The following is a 15,398-nucleotide window of genomic DNA, read 5'->3' as shown; positions in this document are numbered from 1 at the left end:
TTAGACATAGGACTTTGTTTTCTTTGTGTAATTTGCATTTCTGTGGCCCTTCTTTGAATTTTGGATTCATGAGCACATACAGGAAGACATTACAGTCCATTTAGGAATTCCTTTTTTTGGAACATTTTACCTCTTTCACCTGTGATATTTTACCACAAAAGGAAGTCTGTTCTCAAAAAGAAAATTAGGTTTATGTATTAGCTATTATTTATTAGTCATTTAACTCATTTAAATTATTAGATTTGAAGACTTACTGTAGTCTTTAACACAACTTAACTCCCTTTTTACTGAGAGAAAAGTATGTATTGTTTAGCATTCAGAGAAAAAAAATATATATATATATATTTTTTTTCTCTTCATCTCCTTCTCCTAACTGTCATGGCTTTAGGTTTTAATCTTACTTTGTAAGGCCAAGAATATTGAATTCAAATTCCAGACTATTGAAGTCATAGATGTAATTTGCAGACAGAAACATTTTGTTTTGTTTTCCCTAGCCTTATTTTGCCATTCCAGTCATACATTTTTGTTTTTATAGAATCTAGCCTTTTCTCCCCTTCCAATGCTCGAGATAAAAACTTTAGCTATTTTTCCCTCTTATTCTACCCATTAATAGTGTGTCATTTGAAAGAGGTAGTTCTCCCTATTGAGTTGGCAGTGTGGTTTGACTTGTTAACTGACATAATCTTGCCTTATCTAATGCATCATCACTGCTCACTGCAGCCTCAACCTCCCAGACTTAAGTGATCCTTCCATTTCAGCCTCTTGAGTAGCTGGGACCACAGGCATGTACTACCATGCCTAGCCATTTTTGTATTTTTTGGAGAGATGGAGTTTTACCATATTGCCCAGGCTGGTCTTGAACTCTTGGGCTCAAGTGATCTGCCTGCCTCAGCCTCCCAAAGTGCTGGGATTACTGGTGTGAGCCACCTCACTAGACCTACTTCTCACTTACAAAATGAGATACCTATAACAAAAAAATGAAGAGAACATCTCTTTAAATGAGGTCTCAGCTTATTTCCTATCACACACATATGCTTAGGGAGTAGGTTAAAAATCATTTAAGATTCTCAACTCTTGTTTTGAAAAACACTTAATTAACCTTGTTAAATATCAAACTTTATGATCATAATCATAACCTTAAGGGAAAGAGCGTCTTTTCCTTTGGCACATTTGCTCACGGCAGGCAATCTTCTTAGTGCTGAGTGTTTTCCTTCAGCCTAAATGCTAAAAATTCAGTACACAGTCATTAATAGGGATGACAGCGATAGCATTTCATTTATGAATATTCATGAAGTGAAATCCATAGCATTAATTACATTAATTTACATACCTGAATACAAGCGAGGCATAAGTGATAACTGAGCCTTAAAAAAAATGTTGCTGACCATATATTGTATATTTTCTTTTAAATGTTATTTAATAAGGGCGAAGGTGACATTTCTGTCAAAAAGCATTTGGGTATTTATAGTTAGAAATGTTTTTAGCAAAGAATTAAAACACAGTATAATCCTTCAGTTTTCATAGGATTTTGTAGGGCTTATAAACGTTCTTTAAAGGAAGAAAGTATAAAGAAAAATACATGTGGTTGAATACAGGAGAAACCTTTTATATGAATAAGGGAATTAGTAGTTACTTGATGCTTATTTAGGATCATAGGCTTTTTATTCTATGAGTTTTAATTCAACATATTTTGAAAGGATACATGATTGAAAATAATTCATAATCTATGAGAATGAGATTTATTTTCATTCAGTTTTGTGATTGAGAAACTCTTAAGTGGGGGAAATAACGTTCTATATACATTTTTTTTTTTTTGAGGCGGAGTCTTGCTCTGTCACCCAGGCTGGAGTGCAGTAATGTGATCTCAGCTCACAGCAACCTCCACCTCCAGGTCCAAGTGATGCTCCCACTTCAGCCTCCCAAGTAGCTGTGATTATAGGCACCTGCCACTACACCTGACTAATTTTTGCATTTTTAGTAGAGATAGAGTTTCACCATGTTGGCCAGGCTGGTCTTGAACTCCTGACCTCAAGTGATCCGCCCACCTCAGCCTCCCAAAATGCTGAGATTACAGGTAGGAGCCACTGCGCCGGCCCAGTACATTTTTAAAGAAGTTAAAAACATATGCCAATGTGTTTAGTAGGTAGCATAATAGCTATATTGATTTTAAAATGTAAGCTAAAATGCCTATCTTTGTTTGGGCTCCTATTACAAATTACCATAGGTGGTTTAGATAACAAACATTTATTTCTCATAGTTCTAGAGGCTAGAAAGTACAAAATCAAGGTGCTGGCTGATTCATTTACTGGTCAGGGCCCTGTTCCTAGTCTGTAGACAGCAGGCTTCTTGTTATATCCTTGTTATATGAGGGAGAGATAGAGGGAGGTCATCTTTCTTGTGTCTTTTCTTATAATGGCACTAATCCTATCATGAGGGCTCCATTTTCATGACCTAATTACTACCCAGAGTTGCCACCTTCACATACTATCACACTGGGCAGTAGGGTCTCAACACATGAATTTTGGGGAGTCACAAGCATTGAATCCATAGCAATGCCATAACTTGAATTCCTTCAAAGTATATGAGATTAAATATCATCACTGCCTTGAAAGGACAGATTGTGTTTATGTTTTCAACTGTTGTCTTTGAAACAAAGTGTCAGAATTAACTGGTTAATATTTTAGAAACTCATTGAAGCATATTCAGTTAATTATACTGAAGCATATTCAATATAGTGGGCCCTCTATCTGCTTGAGTGCCATGTCCTTGGATTCAACCAACTGTGGATGGAAAATATTTGGGAAAAAATGAACAATAAAAAATAACACTACAACAATAAAAAATACAAAATTTAAAAACACAGCATAACAATTATTTACATCTTATTTACCTTATATTAGGTATTAGAAGTAATGTAGAGATGATTTGAAGTATACCAGAGGATGTGCATGGGTTATATGAAAATACTACACCATTTTAGATCAGGGACATGAGCATCCATGGATTTTGGTATTCGAAAGCAATATCAGGAATATTTTTGTGCCAGGTGAGGTGGCTCATGCCTGTAATCCCAGCACTTTGGGAGGTTGAGGTGGGAGGATTGCTTGAGCTCAAGAGTTTGAGACCACCCTGGGCAACATAGACAGACCCCATCTCTACAAAAAATTTAAAAATTAGCTGGGCATGGTGACATGCACCTGTAGTTCTAGCTACTTCAGAGGCTGAGGCAGTGGGATGGCCTGAACCTGGGAATTTGAGGCTGCAGTGAGCCGTGTTTGTGCCACTACATTCCAGCCTGGGCATCAGAGTGAAACTCTGTCTCCAAAAAAAAAAAAAAAAAAAAAAAAAAAAAAGTTGCATTAATTAATACGTGAAATCGTGAAATATAAAATTACTTAGAAACATTTATCTCATTCTTTTATAATTTCTATTTTTGTATATACTTTAAAATACATCTTATATATAATTGTATAATGTATATTAGATTTTTGTATATATAATTAAGACATTCGCAAGTATGTTAACTTTTTATTTAGTTTATTCTGTCATTTCATACTGTTTACATAGTATAGAAGGTCTTTTCATAATGAAAATATTAAAGAACAAGACTGACACACTAGTATAGACAAGTTATCTTAGATCCTTTCTTTATGCTATGGGATACCTGTGAAATAACATCTAGTGGAATTTTTCTCATTATTATTACAGATTTTATGTTAGAACTATGACAGTAGTCATTAGAGATGATAGATTATGATCAATATTCTCTGATTTAAGAATCAAGTTAATTTTTATACACTTTAGAAAGCTTTTTAAATTTTAAGTCAAAGAAGGAAAAAAATTTTATAATTGAAATGCTTGTTTACCTGAAAGATTCACTTCTGTAAACTGATAGTGTATTCCCCCAACAGTAGTAGATAAATGAGGCATTAATAGGCTTGTAAAAATTGGGGTAAGGGTCCGGGCACGGTGGCTCAAGCCTGTAATCCCAGCACTTTGGGAGGCCGAGGCGGGCGGATCACGAGGTCTGGAGATCGAGACCATTCTGGCTAACACGGTGAAACCCCTGTCTCTACTAAAAAAAATACAAAAAACTAGCCGGGCAAGGTGGCGGGCGCCTGTAGTCCCAGCTACTCGGGAGGCTGAGGCAGGAGAATGGCGTAAACTCGGGAGGCGGAGCTTGCAGTGAGCTGAGATCTGGCCACTGCACTCCAGCCTGGGCGGCAGAGCGAAACTCCGTCTCAAAAAAAAAAAAAAAAAAAAAAAAAAAAAAAAATTGGGGTAAGGGGGAAGCTAAATGCTGATGATAGAGTTATCTATTTTTAAATACATTGCTTTCGTTTTTGGCTGCATGAATATCCGAATTTCTTCTTTTGGAAAAGATACTACTGCATTACCAATATCACTTTTAGGTTTTGTTTTTTCTTGTCTTAAAATAGTCAAATTGTAGTTTTTTTCACTTGCTGTGTGCTCTTTCAAGATTTTTTTTTTTACTTGCTTTCTTCTTCTCTGCAGCAGTCTCCTGGATTAGGTAGGCCTATCTGGCTCCAGATTGCCGAGTCTGCTTACAGATTCACTCTGGGCTCAGTTGCTGGAGGTGAGTGACATGTCTGTGTGCTGTTTGAGGCTTGTGTTAATATAATATTATCTCACTAGACTGAGGCAGATCAGCAAAGGTGTAGTTCATTGTTCCCATGGGTCATGACTTCAGGGCTTTCTGAAGTGTTCTTTATTTTTACCAATGATCAGGGGACTTGTCATAGTAATGACCATGGACCATCTGGCTCCAGTCTGTCTTCAGGACAAAACCTATGTAATGATGTGAAAGTCTGGGATACAGTGCTGCACTCACCTTAATCATACTGGCTAAGGCCAGTATAAAAAAATGGAAAATGAGACTGTGTTTATGGGGCAGGTTAAGAAATTGAGATTTGCTATTATCCTTATCATACGCAGGAACAGAAAACCAAATACCGCATGTTCTCGCTTATAAGTAGGAACTAAATAGGAACTTATGAACACAAAGAAGGAAACAGACGCTGGGATCTACTTGCTGGGGAAGGTGGCAGGAAGGAGGGGAGCAGAAAAAATAGCTATTAGATACTGGGATTAATACCTGGGTGATGAAATATGTACAACAAACGCCCATGACATGTGTTTATCTATGTAACAAACCTTCATATATACTCTACACCTACAATAAAACTAAAAAAAAAAAAAAAAAGAAAAAGAAACTGAGATTTGGGATATGAATCCCAGAACCTCATGAAATAAAACAGCCTCTCAAAGTGATTCACTTGTGCTTTTCTGCTTATATGTTTTCCTTTCCCTTATCACTTGTTTGACAATATCTGGACTTGATGTTTATTTGCAAAAATGAACTTCCCTTCCCTCCCTGTTCACAGTCAAAATTTGAGAGACTGTTTTTGCTTAAATACTCTACATAGAATATGTGTACAATCTGAAGTTGCTTTGTTGAGAAGAAACTAGCAGGTGTGATTAAAATGCTTACAATTTTTTAAGATAAGCCTGACCTCAAAATACTTTTTTTTTTTTCTTTTCACTCTCAGTTTTAGAAGTTGCAAACTAGGTTTCGGCTTTCAGCAGTCCAAGTGTGTAATACTCTCGTTCATGTAAATAAATTTTTCAGTCCCTGAGAAATTCTAAAGCATAGCTGTATTTTCTTTCAAACCAAATTCTATACATAGGGATAGGATAATGTTGAAATGTGTCTCTAATATTATGGTTGTAACTATGATTAATTTACCGAGATGCTTTATTAAACTAAATTTTAAAATTGTAGCCATCTAGTGTACGGATATAGTCATTTTAAGAAGTAACTGGCATAATATTTAGGCATTTAATGGAAAATATAAGTAAATGTTTTATATAATAGTTTAATGTTGTTATTATAGAAAACTGAGTGTTAACTATCTAATTTGGGAAGTGACTCGATAATCCACTCTGTAATTTATGAACCTAAGATATCAAAGAGCATTCTTGACAGTTGTTCTCTGAAGCAGCTGTATTTATGGATTTCAGTGGTTGCTATAGCCTGCTATCCCTAAGGTGTGTGTGAGGGAAAGAAAAATACTAACATAAAGTCTCTTTTGTGAGAATACATATTGTGTTTTGTTTTTTCATCCTTTAAGATAAGATTTGTCATCCTTATGGACTCTCCGTTTAATTGTGTTCTTTTTTAAGCCTAAAAATTGTTCTGTTTGTAGCTGTGGGAGCCACTGCAGTGTATCCTATAGATCTGGTGAAGACCCGAATGCAAAACCAGCGTGGCTCTGGCTCTGTTGTTGGGGAGCTGATGTACAAAAACAGCTTTGACTGTTTTAAGAAAGTCTTGCGTTATGAGGGCTTCTTTGGACTCTACCGGGGTGAGTAAGCAAATCCCAGCTGCTGAAGTTAGTGATTTGATCTCACCAGCAGCAGATTTTTTAACTCACTAATTATGGAAGCCAATATGTAGTATGCCTAACCAGACTAGGTCTGTTTCTCTCTTTTTATTTTCTCTTTGCTCATTTCCCTTTTTACATTCTTTCTGGTGATTAGCAATATTAATCTGCAAACAAGGTCTTCATTTCTTCTTCTTGCTATTTATATTTCTTGGTATCCAAATTATGTGTTTGTCCCAACATGGGTCTATGTCACCACGCTTCTACAAACCAAGGCACATATCTGCAGGTGGAATACAAGGATGATAGCTAAGAAATATAGAGCTGCTTTTCTCAAAGAATTAAAGAGGAGAAATACATCTTTTTTCTGTGAAAAAGAAGCCAGGCTACCACTCAAAGATGAGTTTACCCTCCATATATTTGTTTCACCTGAAAGAAATATCAAATGTTTTTGTCTCTTTCAGGGAACATTTATAAATTTTTTCCAATGAGTCATCTGAAGGTTTAAAAAAAAAAAAAGAAAAAAAAGGGAAAACCCTTTGGTTCCAAGTCTAATTCTTGCTCCTTTCCCCCACTTAGCTCAGAGGTGTACAGTCAAAACAGATTTTCTTTTGCAGGGAATGTTAGCAGCCATTCTAGACTGAGCACAGTGCAGTTGGCAACAGAGGTAGCAGCCCCATGCAGAATTCTCCCCACCCCCAGTTGTCTTTGTAGGAACTTGTCTTTTTGGAGAGAGAATGACTTTCATGTATGTGTTTTCACATTAGAATATAGGGTTTCCTTTGGGAGGGAGATTAATTTTTTAATCTCTTTGGGCGCCACTTGGGATTCTTTGAAAATGCTCTCTACATGCTCAAGTCCAGGCCATTTATGTAATTTACTGTACTTGTTTGTTTGCACACACAAGCTCATTAATACCTAGCCTATTCTGAGCTCTGTTGAACTATTTGGCTTAGAAATCTTCCTAAGAAAGACTGGGCCTGAACAAAGCTTTGGGCTCATGGACAGGAGAAAAAAAACCACCTCTGGTTAGCATTATATACAGGTATTCAATCAAAAAATATAACTCCGATAAACTCATAATTGAAGTAGAGGGTCACAAGGATGTTCATTTTTAGCATTATGTATAGAATAAGAGGAGAGAGTCATTCTGAAATCAAACTAGGCTCAAGTACCCTGCTCTTGAGAATGAATGTGATGAGTTTTCCTCAAATATTCAGAACTGTAGACTCTTTGAATTCCACCTGTACAGCATGTACCCTGTGGAAAGGGGTACAATATCCAGAACGCAGATCTTTCCATGTGAATGCTTGTTTTAGCTGATTAAACCCTGTATATCCGTATTTTATTTAATGGGGAATCAAGGTTAAGTGGCATTAAGGTTGTTTTTTTCCTTGATATCTCCAGTGTTTCTTTGTTGAATAATGACCTTTCTCCTCTTTCGTATACTTTTAAATTGCAAAGAAAATGTCCCCTATTAAAAGGAACCTAGATATTTACTGCACAGTTTAGCCTTCTCAATGAATAGGTGCTTACAGAAGATTTCATTTGAGAGGGATGTCATGTTAATTAAATGGATGCAATATAGCAAGTAGGGGAGGGGATTGTTGGTTTTATTCAGGATGTTAGCTCAAAAAAGCAGTTCTTTAAATGAGAGACTTTTGTATTAGGGAGAAGATTGTAGGAGTCCTGTATGTGAGCACTATGATTATTGAGATTGTCATATATTGCTTGGAACTGGTCCATTATTCTGTCAGATGATTGACAAAATTGTTGACAGATTAGCTAAATTTCTTTGCAGGCAACAATGATAAAATGACACAAATCAGTACTTTATTAAATTCCATGAGCCTTATTGAGGCGAGTTGTAAAACAAATATGCATGCTGACATGGTTGTATGGGAGTTAGATTAAAAGTAATTGAGCCTGATAATCACGAGGGTTAGAAAGTTAAGACTGCCATCTGCTGATTTGTTCTTTTAAATCAGTCTGCTACCCATGAAAAGTATGTGTGGATTTGTGTGTATCACTGATAATTCAGTCTGACTGACAGTAGCCAATATGTATGATTACTTGCTGGCTCTCAGCTTATGGAAAATCACTCAGCAGTATCCTCAAAGCAGGCTGCAGATCAGCAGTCAGCAAGCAGGCAAACACATATATAACTCCGCTTTGGCTGGATGATTTAAAGAATATAAAATGTTTATTGTTAGCATCTTTTAAAAATGTATGGAAAAAGTATGCTAACAATTCGGATAAGCTGTGTGCTTTAGAAAGCTGAGCCCAACAGATGTTGTTTATTTTTTTCTTTTCCAGTTTACAACCAACCTGGGAAATTTAACTTTCTAAGGATCATGATTTCCTTTGTTTTGAGGGGATTCTTTTAAAATGTCTTAAGCTTGACATATATTAGTAAATAAGAATACAACAGGCATATGTTTTTGCTTATAGGAGATATTCATTAAACAATACTTAAAACTGCATTTTTCTTTGCAGTTTTGGCTTCCTTTTAAATAAATGAATATTGAATGCTGTGTTTCTCTGAAGAGATCATAGGAGTTAGTATTCTATAATAACCAGCCACTGTATGCCATTATGTAGGTAGTAGAGTTTGTGGCAAAATCTGGGTATGCTTAACAGCATGCTTTTCAGAGCTTTTCCAAGTGTACAGTGTCTGTGTATGTTTATATGTTTTTGGTTATAACAAGGGAGGGAATTTGGTTACATTGTTATTGGCAGTGTTCCCAGAATAGGGAACACCCATGGCTCCGTTTCTTCCTCATGGACTTTTTGGGAAGTGTTGGATAACCGGGCTTTAAAGTAAGCATGCTTAAGAAGAGGATTTATAGCCTCAAGAAAACGTGACATTATACTGCATTTGTAAATAATTATTACGTATGTATACAGAGTTTTCAGGATAATCTTTTTCCCATTTTAATGAAAACTCTAAAATGTTTGATGGGTAAATAATACAGGGGAAACTCCTTGTTGTTAGGCTTGTGTTTTCATGTCTGGTACATCTATATTGCTGATAATTCTGTCCCTTTACCTAGGTCTGATACCACAGCTTATAGGGGTTGCTCCAGAAAAGGCCATTAAACTGACTGTAAGTTTCTCTCTAACTGAATTTATGTCATTTGTTTAGATTACCATTAAGCCAAAAAACTGAAGTCAAGGCTCGGCATGGTAGCTCATGCCTATAATCCCAGCATTTTGGGTGGTGGGAGGATCACTTGAGACCAGGAGTTCCAAACCAGCATAAGCATAATAAGAATTCAGCGGTACCAAAACAACAACAGCAACAAAAATTGAAAATTAGGCAAGTGTGGTAACGCATGGCAGGAGGCTGATATGGGAGGATTGCTTGAGTCCAGGAATTTGAGGCTGTAGTGAGCTATGATCATGCCACTGCACTCCAGCCTGAGCAACAGAGTGAGACCCTGTCTCAAAAACAAAACTAAAATTGATGCTGCCAACACTGGCACACTATCACAGAATTTGTAAAACTTTAGTTTTACATGTAAGCATTTGATAATTTTTAATTTTATCATAAGACAAATATTTTGCTGACTTGGAAAAGCAACAGTGTGCCAGAAGAGAAACGGTTGGGAATTTTGGTTAACTGATGTTGTCTTTCTAATTAGGTTAATGATTTTGTTCGGGACAAATTTACCAGAAGAGATGGCTCTGTTCCACTTCCAGCAGAAGTCCTTGCTGGAGGCTGTGTAAGTATTACTCTTAGGCGCTTCTTGTGACAAATATATTCCGTTAACCTTTTTGCACAGATATGATAGATATCTGAGTGGCATTTCCCTTGAACTCAAGGGATTCTAAGCAGATTTTCTCAGTAATCATATGGAATAACTTTTAAATTTTATTGTAAAAGCTAACTGGTTTTGAGTATAGAAAAGAGGTAGCATTTTCCGCCAATTAGAATGGTGATCATTGAAAAGTCAGGAAACAACAGATGCTGGAGAGGATACGGAGAAATAGGAACGCTTTTACACTGTTGGTGGGAGTGTAAATTAGTTCAACCATTGTGGAAGTCAGTGTGGTGATTCCTCAAGGAGCTAGAACTAGAAATACCATTTGACCCAGCAATTCCATTACTGGGTATATAACCAAAGGCTTATAAATCATGCTGCTATAAAGACACATGCACAAATATGTTTATTGCGGCACTATTCACAATAGCAAAGACTTGGAACCAACCCAAATGCCCATCAATGACAGACTGGATTGAGAAAATGTGGCACATATACACCATGGAATACTATGCAGCCATCAAAAAGGATGAGTTCATGTACTTTGCAGGGACATGGATGAAGCTGGAAACCATCATTCTTAGCAAACTATCGCAAGAACAGAAAACCAAACACATGTTCTCACTCATAGGTGGGAATTGAACAATGAAAACACTTGGACACAGGACAGGGAACATCACACACTGGGGCCTGTCGGGGGTTGGGGATTTAGGGGAGAGATAGCATTAGGAGAAATACCTAATGTAAATGATGAGGTGATGGGTGTAGCAAACCAACATGGCACATGTATACATATGTATCAAACCTGCACGTTGTGCACATGTACCCTAGAACTTAAAGTATAATGATAAAAAAAAAGAGGTAGCATTTTCATCAGCTCTATCTCTTTGATGCTCCTAAAGCATTACCTTCCAGACTTTTTTAAAAGTTCTGATTCCTATTCCTTTTAAGAAATGGAGTACAGAAAATATAGTAGTGGGTAGAGTAACCATTCGTATATGTTAACTGGAACTTTAAAACAAGTGTGAGATGGCTGATTAATTGGGCGCTTATATCTTAGGTATAGGACTGAGTAAGCCATTGTTTAATTATAATTTTTCTTCTTTAGAGGGTAATAATGGTAACTACATTTCAGCTGTTGACAGAAATTCTGAACCCAGAGACTCTGCTATTTACTTAGCGCACAAAGGTTTCTGTCTTTAAAGTGTAAGCATGACATTGGCTTTGGACCAATTCTTAAATCTGTTTGCAACTCAACTAATTTCATTTGTGGTATTTGTTTCATATTTGATAATGTATGGTTCGTTTAAGACTTGTTTAGTCCATTTTATTCTTGGAAACATTAATAACTTCCAGTTGAATTGGCTGACAGTCTTGGCTAAAACTTCCTCAGTTGCCTGTGAAACCTGAAGTGATGAGGTCAGTGACCTTGGCAACGTTTAATTCAGAGACACTGCCTCGGGGGTCAGAGAGAGAGAGAGGTTGCTTCAGGTTCTCTTTGATATGTGTCAGTGTGGCACATACCTGAGTCCTCACCTTTCTGCAGAGTTGCTTTGGTAGAGGTGGACTGCTGTGTGGGTGTGTGTGTGCCTGTATGCATGCCCCAGCACATTCTCAGGAAGGAAATCTCTGTGGCTACATTTCTTTTTTAATGAAGAGTAAACAGTGGACATAGAATAAAACTTTTGCTTAGGTGGATCACCAAAAATGAAGTTTCTCTTTTTCCTTTATTCCAATTAGATTCTGTAATTGGTTCCTTGTCTAGAGAGAGAACCTTTGCCAATCATAAATATTCTTTTTCTTAGTCGTTTTAAGTTTCTGTTTGGTTAAGCTTTCTAACTCATTTTTATCACAGCACATGCATACCTTTGCCAGAAATCTTCTAAGTCATGCTCTTTCTGTTCCATATAACGAATTATTTGTTTCCATTTGCAATATCCAGGTTTTTGGCCATGAAGCTGACCTGTTTCCATGTCTAACATGTGACCTAAGTGGTTAAACCAAAATAAGATATTTAGTTCCTTTGTTCTTCCTAGCTACAGACCCTGTTTATAGGTTTGAACTTTAGGAATTTTTATTGAAGTCTAGGGTGCCTTGAGGGTTGTGCTGACACTCTAAATCTCTTCCTTAATCATGACTCATTTCTGGAGGCTTTGATGGATTATCTAGTGAGAAATTGACAGCATGAAAAATAGTCAGATTGGACTCTAGGCAGAATGATAAGGTTGTCTGCAGTTCTTCACTACAAACGTTTTCTGCTTCCCCCTTTGCTCTAAATCTCTTCTTTCAGGGAAGAAGAAAAAAGTGCAATTATTGAGTTTCTACTGACAAATTCAGTTATACTATGGTATAAATGATTGTTAAAGCATAATTCAGTGTTTTTCCCCAAAGTCTATAAATTTCAACAGAGAATAAAGTCTTCAAAAGGATGAGTCTCTCTTTATAGAATATCAGGCTCTGTGGGACATAGGATACTCCATTTCCTAAATGATACCTGGCAAACAGCCACCAGATTAACCCTGTGAAGAGTGGCTGCCTGTGAGCCTGACCCTGAGTCCTCACCATCCTGGGTAGTGGTGGTGATACGATGTATGATGTCCTTGTGGCTTTTGGCTGAGTGCTGTCAGTGCCACTAGTGAGAAGAATACTGCTGTTCTTCCAAAAATTACCCATTTTTAAAGATGCACCTAATGCGTTAACCTAATGTAGGTTAATTAGGAAGAAATGTCTCAAACTGAGTTCTAGGCATTTTTTCCCAGAGGAAGGATTAGCTAGGACCTAGGCCTTGAGTTCCCTATAGATGAGAGAGAAATTTTATAGCCATCTTACTGGGTGAAAAGTGATACCTTATTGTGGTCTAATGACTGACAATGTTGAGCATCTTTTTGTGTGCATATTGGCCACTTGTATATCTTCTTTGAAAAAATGTCTATTCAGAATTTTTGCCTATTTTTAAATTGGATTGTGTTTTGGGTTACAGAGTTCTTTATATATTCTAGATGTGAGTCCCTTTTCAGATATTTTTTTACTTTCTTGATGGTGTCTTTTGAAGAACTGGGCTTTAATGAAGTTCATTTAATGTATTTTTTCTTTTGTTGTTTGTGCTTTTGGTGTTATATCTAAGAAATCATTAATCCAAGATCATGAAGATGTATGCCTTTTTTTTTTTTTTCTGGTATATAGAAATTGACTTTATATGTATGCCTCCTTTCTTTCTTTTCAGAGTTTTATAGTTTTAGCTTTTATATCTAGGTCTTTTCCGATTTTTAAGCCTTAGTTTTTTAGGTTTTTTTTTTTTTTTTTTTGCCTGAACAGAGATATTACTAAATGTCAGTTTTGTTTTATTTTTGATTACTAATGTTTTGGTGTATTTCCTTCTAATGTTTTCATATGCATGTGTGCGTGCTCTTGTGCATAGACATGTGTGCACGTGCATATACACACACATACATACACACACACTTTTTAAAACCAGATGGAAGTTTTGTTGACTCTGACTTCCTGATTGGAAATGCAAGCAACTCTCACTTACCACAGGAAAGAGGGAGTCACAGTGGAATGTCTTGTTTTAGAAGTAGTATATAACCTTTGGGAATAGCAGTATAAACAGATTGTGCATTTTCAGATTTTTATTTTTTTGAGACGGAGTCTTGCTCTGTTGCCCAGGCTGGAGTGCAGTGGCATGATCTCGGCTCACTGCAAGCTCCGCCTCCCAGGTTCAAGCGATTCTCCGGCCTCAGCCTCCTGAGTAGCTGGGACTACAGGCACGTGCCACCAAACCTGGCTAATTTTTTGTATTTTTAGTAGAGACGGGGTTTCACCGTGTTAGCCAGGATGGTCTCCATCTCCTGACCTCGTGATCCGCCTGCCTCGGCCCCCCAAAGTGCCAGTATTACAGGCATGAGCCACCACACCCGGCCCATTTTCAGATCTTTAAATCTCATTGTGAACATTAACCAAACTTTTGTTTTATATCTACATCAAAATCTTCTCAAAAAACTTACTAGTTCAGAATTTATGATAACTTAGATATTCTATCCCAATAGGTTTTCTGTTTGTTTTTTTGTTTGTAGTATCTATAAATTGACCTCTAGGTTAAATTGCCTGACCTTGGCTAAGTGTGGTAGCTCACGGCTGTAACCTCCGCACTTGGGAAGGCTGAGGTGGGAAGATGGCTTGAGCCCAGGAGTTCAAGGCCAGCTTGTGCAACATAGTGGGACCCCCATCTCTACAAATAATAATAATTATTATTTTAAAAAATTGCTTGACCTTTCTTTAGGTGGAGATGGGGTAAGATTGTATGTGTGTGTATACAGTTGCTCAGTAAATATCTCTTATGAATGTTGAGTGTTGTATGAGTATTAAATATGTAACAATAGGTTTTAAATAATTTTTCCTCTTGTTCTCATAGGTAAACCATTCTTATCAGACCATATATTTTTCTGTTAGAAAATCTCTATCTTTCTCTACACACACACATACCCCCACACCCAGATGCTCCTTGACTTACAATGAGGTTACATTGTAATAAACCTATCATGAGTTGGAAATTTTTAGGTCAACAATGCACTTAATCCACCTAGCCTACTGAATGTCATAGCTTAGCCTATCATACCTAAAACATGCTCAGAACACTTATGTTAGCCTGTAATTGGGCAAAATCATAAAGCACACAGCCTGTTTTATAATACAGTATTGGATATCTCATGTAATTTGTTGAATACTGTACTGAAAGTGAAAAACAGAAAGGCTTTATGGGTACTTCAAGTATTGTTTCTACTGAATGCATATTGCTTTTGCACCATCGTAAAGTCAAAAAACCATAAATTGTATCATTGTTAAGTTGGGGACCACCTGTATATATATGTTTATATGTAACATTTATATGTACAAATGTATGTTTATTAGAAGACACAAATATAATTGAATGTTTGATTATGATATCTGTTGTGGGCAAAAATAGTACCTTAACGTCAACCTAGAATTTTCAAAGTACATTATTATGCATTATTGTCACCCTCTGTAAAATAGGTATATGAGAAACAGAAGTCCAGAAAGGCTAACTCTCTTACCCAATTTACACAGCTAATATATGCTGGAGGTTTCATGTGAACCCAAGTATTCTGATTTTTTTTAGACCAAGTCCTTTTATTCTATAATGTCCTCTTGGGGGAATCAAAGCATTGATTTGTGTCAAAATAAATCTAGATGACCCTATTCCACTTTATAG

At 36.6% G+C, this 15,398-nt stretch overlaps 1 protein-coding gene across 2 annotated transcripts in view; it reads left to right on the top strand.

The window, feature by feature from the left end:
- The window catches only part of SLC25A12 (solute carrier family 25 member 12), a 120,495-nt gene that overhangs the window by 88,330 nt on the left and 16,767 nt on the right, over positions 1 to 15,398 (top strand). For both annotated transcript variants that reach the window (XR_002725172.1, XM_023185930.1), the window contains exons 10-13: positions 4,516 to 4,597; positions 6,228 to 6,386; positions 9,458 to 9,510; positions 10,049 to 10,129. Coding sequence is in view for 1 of the 2 variants with exons in the window: in XM_023185930.1 (XP_023041698.1) it covers positions 4,516 to 4,597; positions 6,228 to 6,386; positions 9,458 to 9,510; positions 10,049 to 10,129 (375 nt within the window). In the remaining variant the exon portion in view is untranslated. The remainder of the gene's footprint in view (positions 1 to 4,515; positions 4,598 to 6,227; positions 6,387 to 9,457; positions 9,511 to 10,048; positions 10,130 to 15,398) is intronic.

This window comes from Piliocolobus tephrosceles, chromosome 11 (genome assembly GCF_002776525.5).
Source record: "Piliocolobus tephrosceles isolate RC106 chromosome 11, ASM277652v3, whole genome shotgun sequence".
Taxonomy (NCBI): domain Eukaryota; kingdom Metazoa; phylum Chordata; class Mammalia; order Primates; family Cercopithecidae; genus Piliocolobus; species Piliocolobus tephrosceles.
Note: the sequence above shows the minus strand (reverse complement) of the source record. Positions and strands in the feature narration are given on the sequence as shown.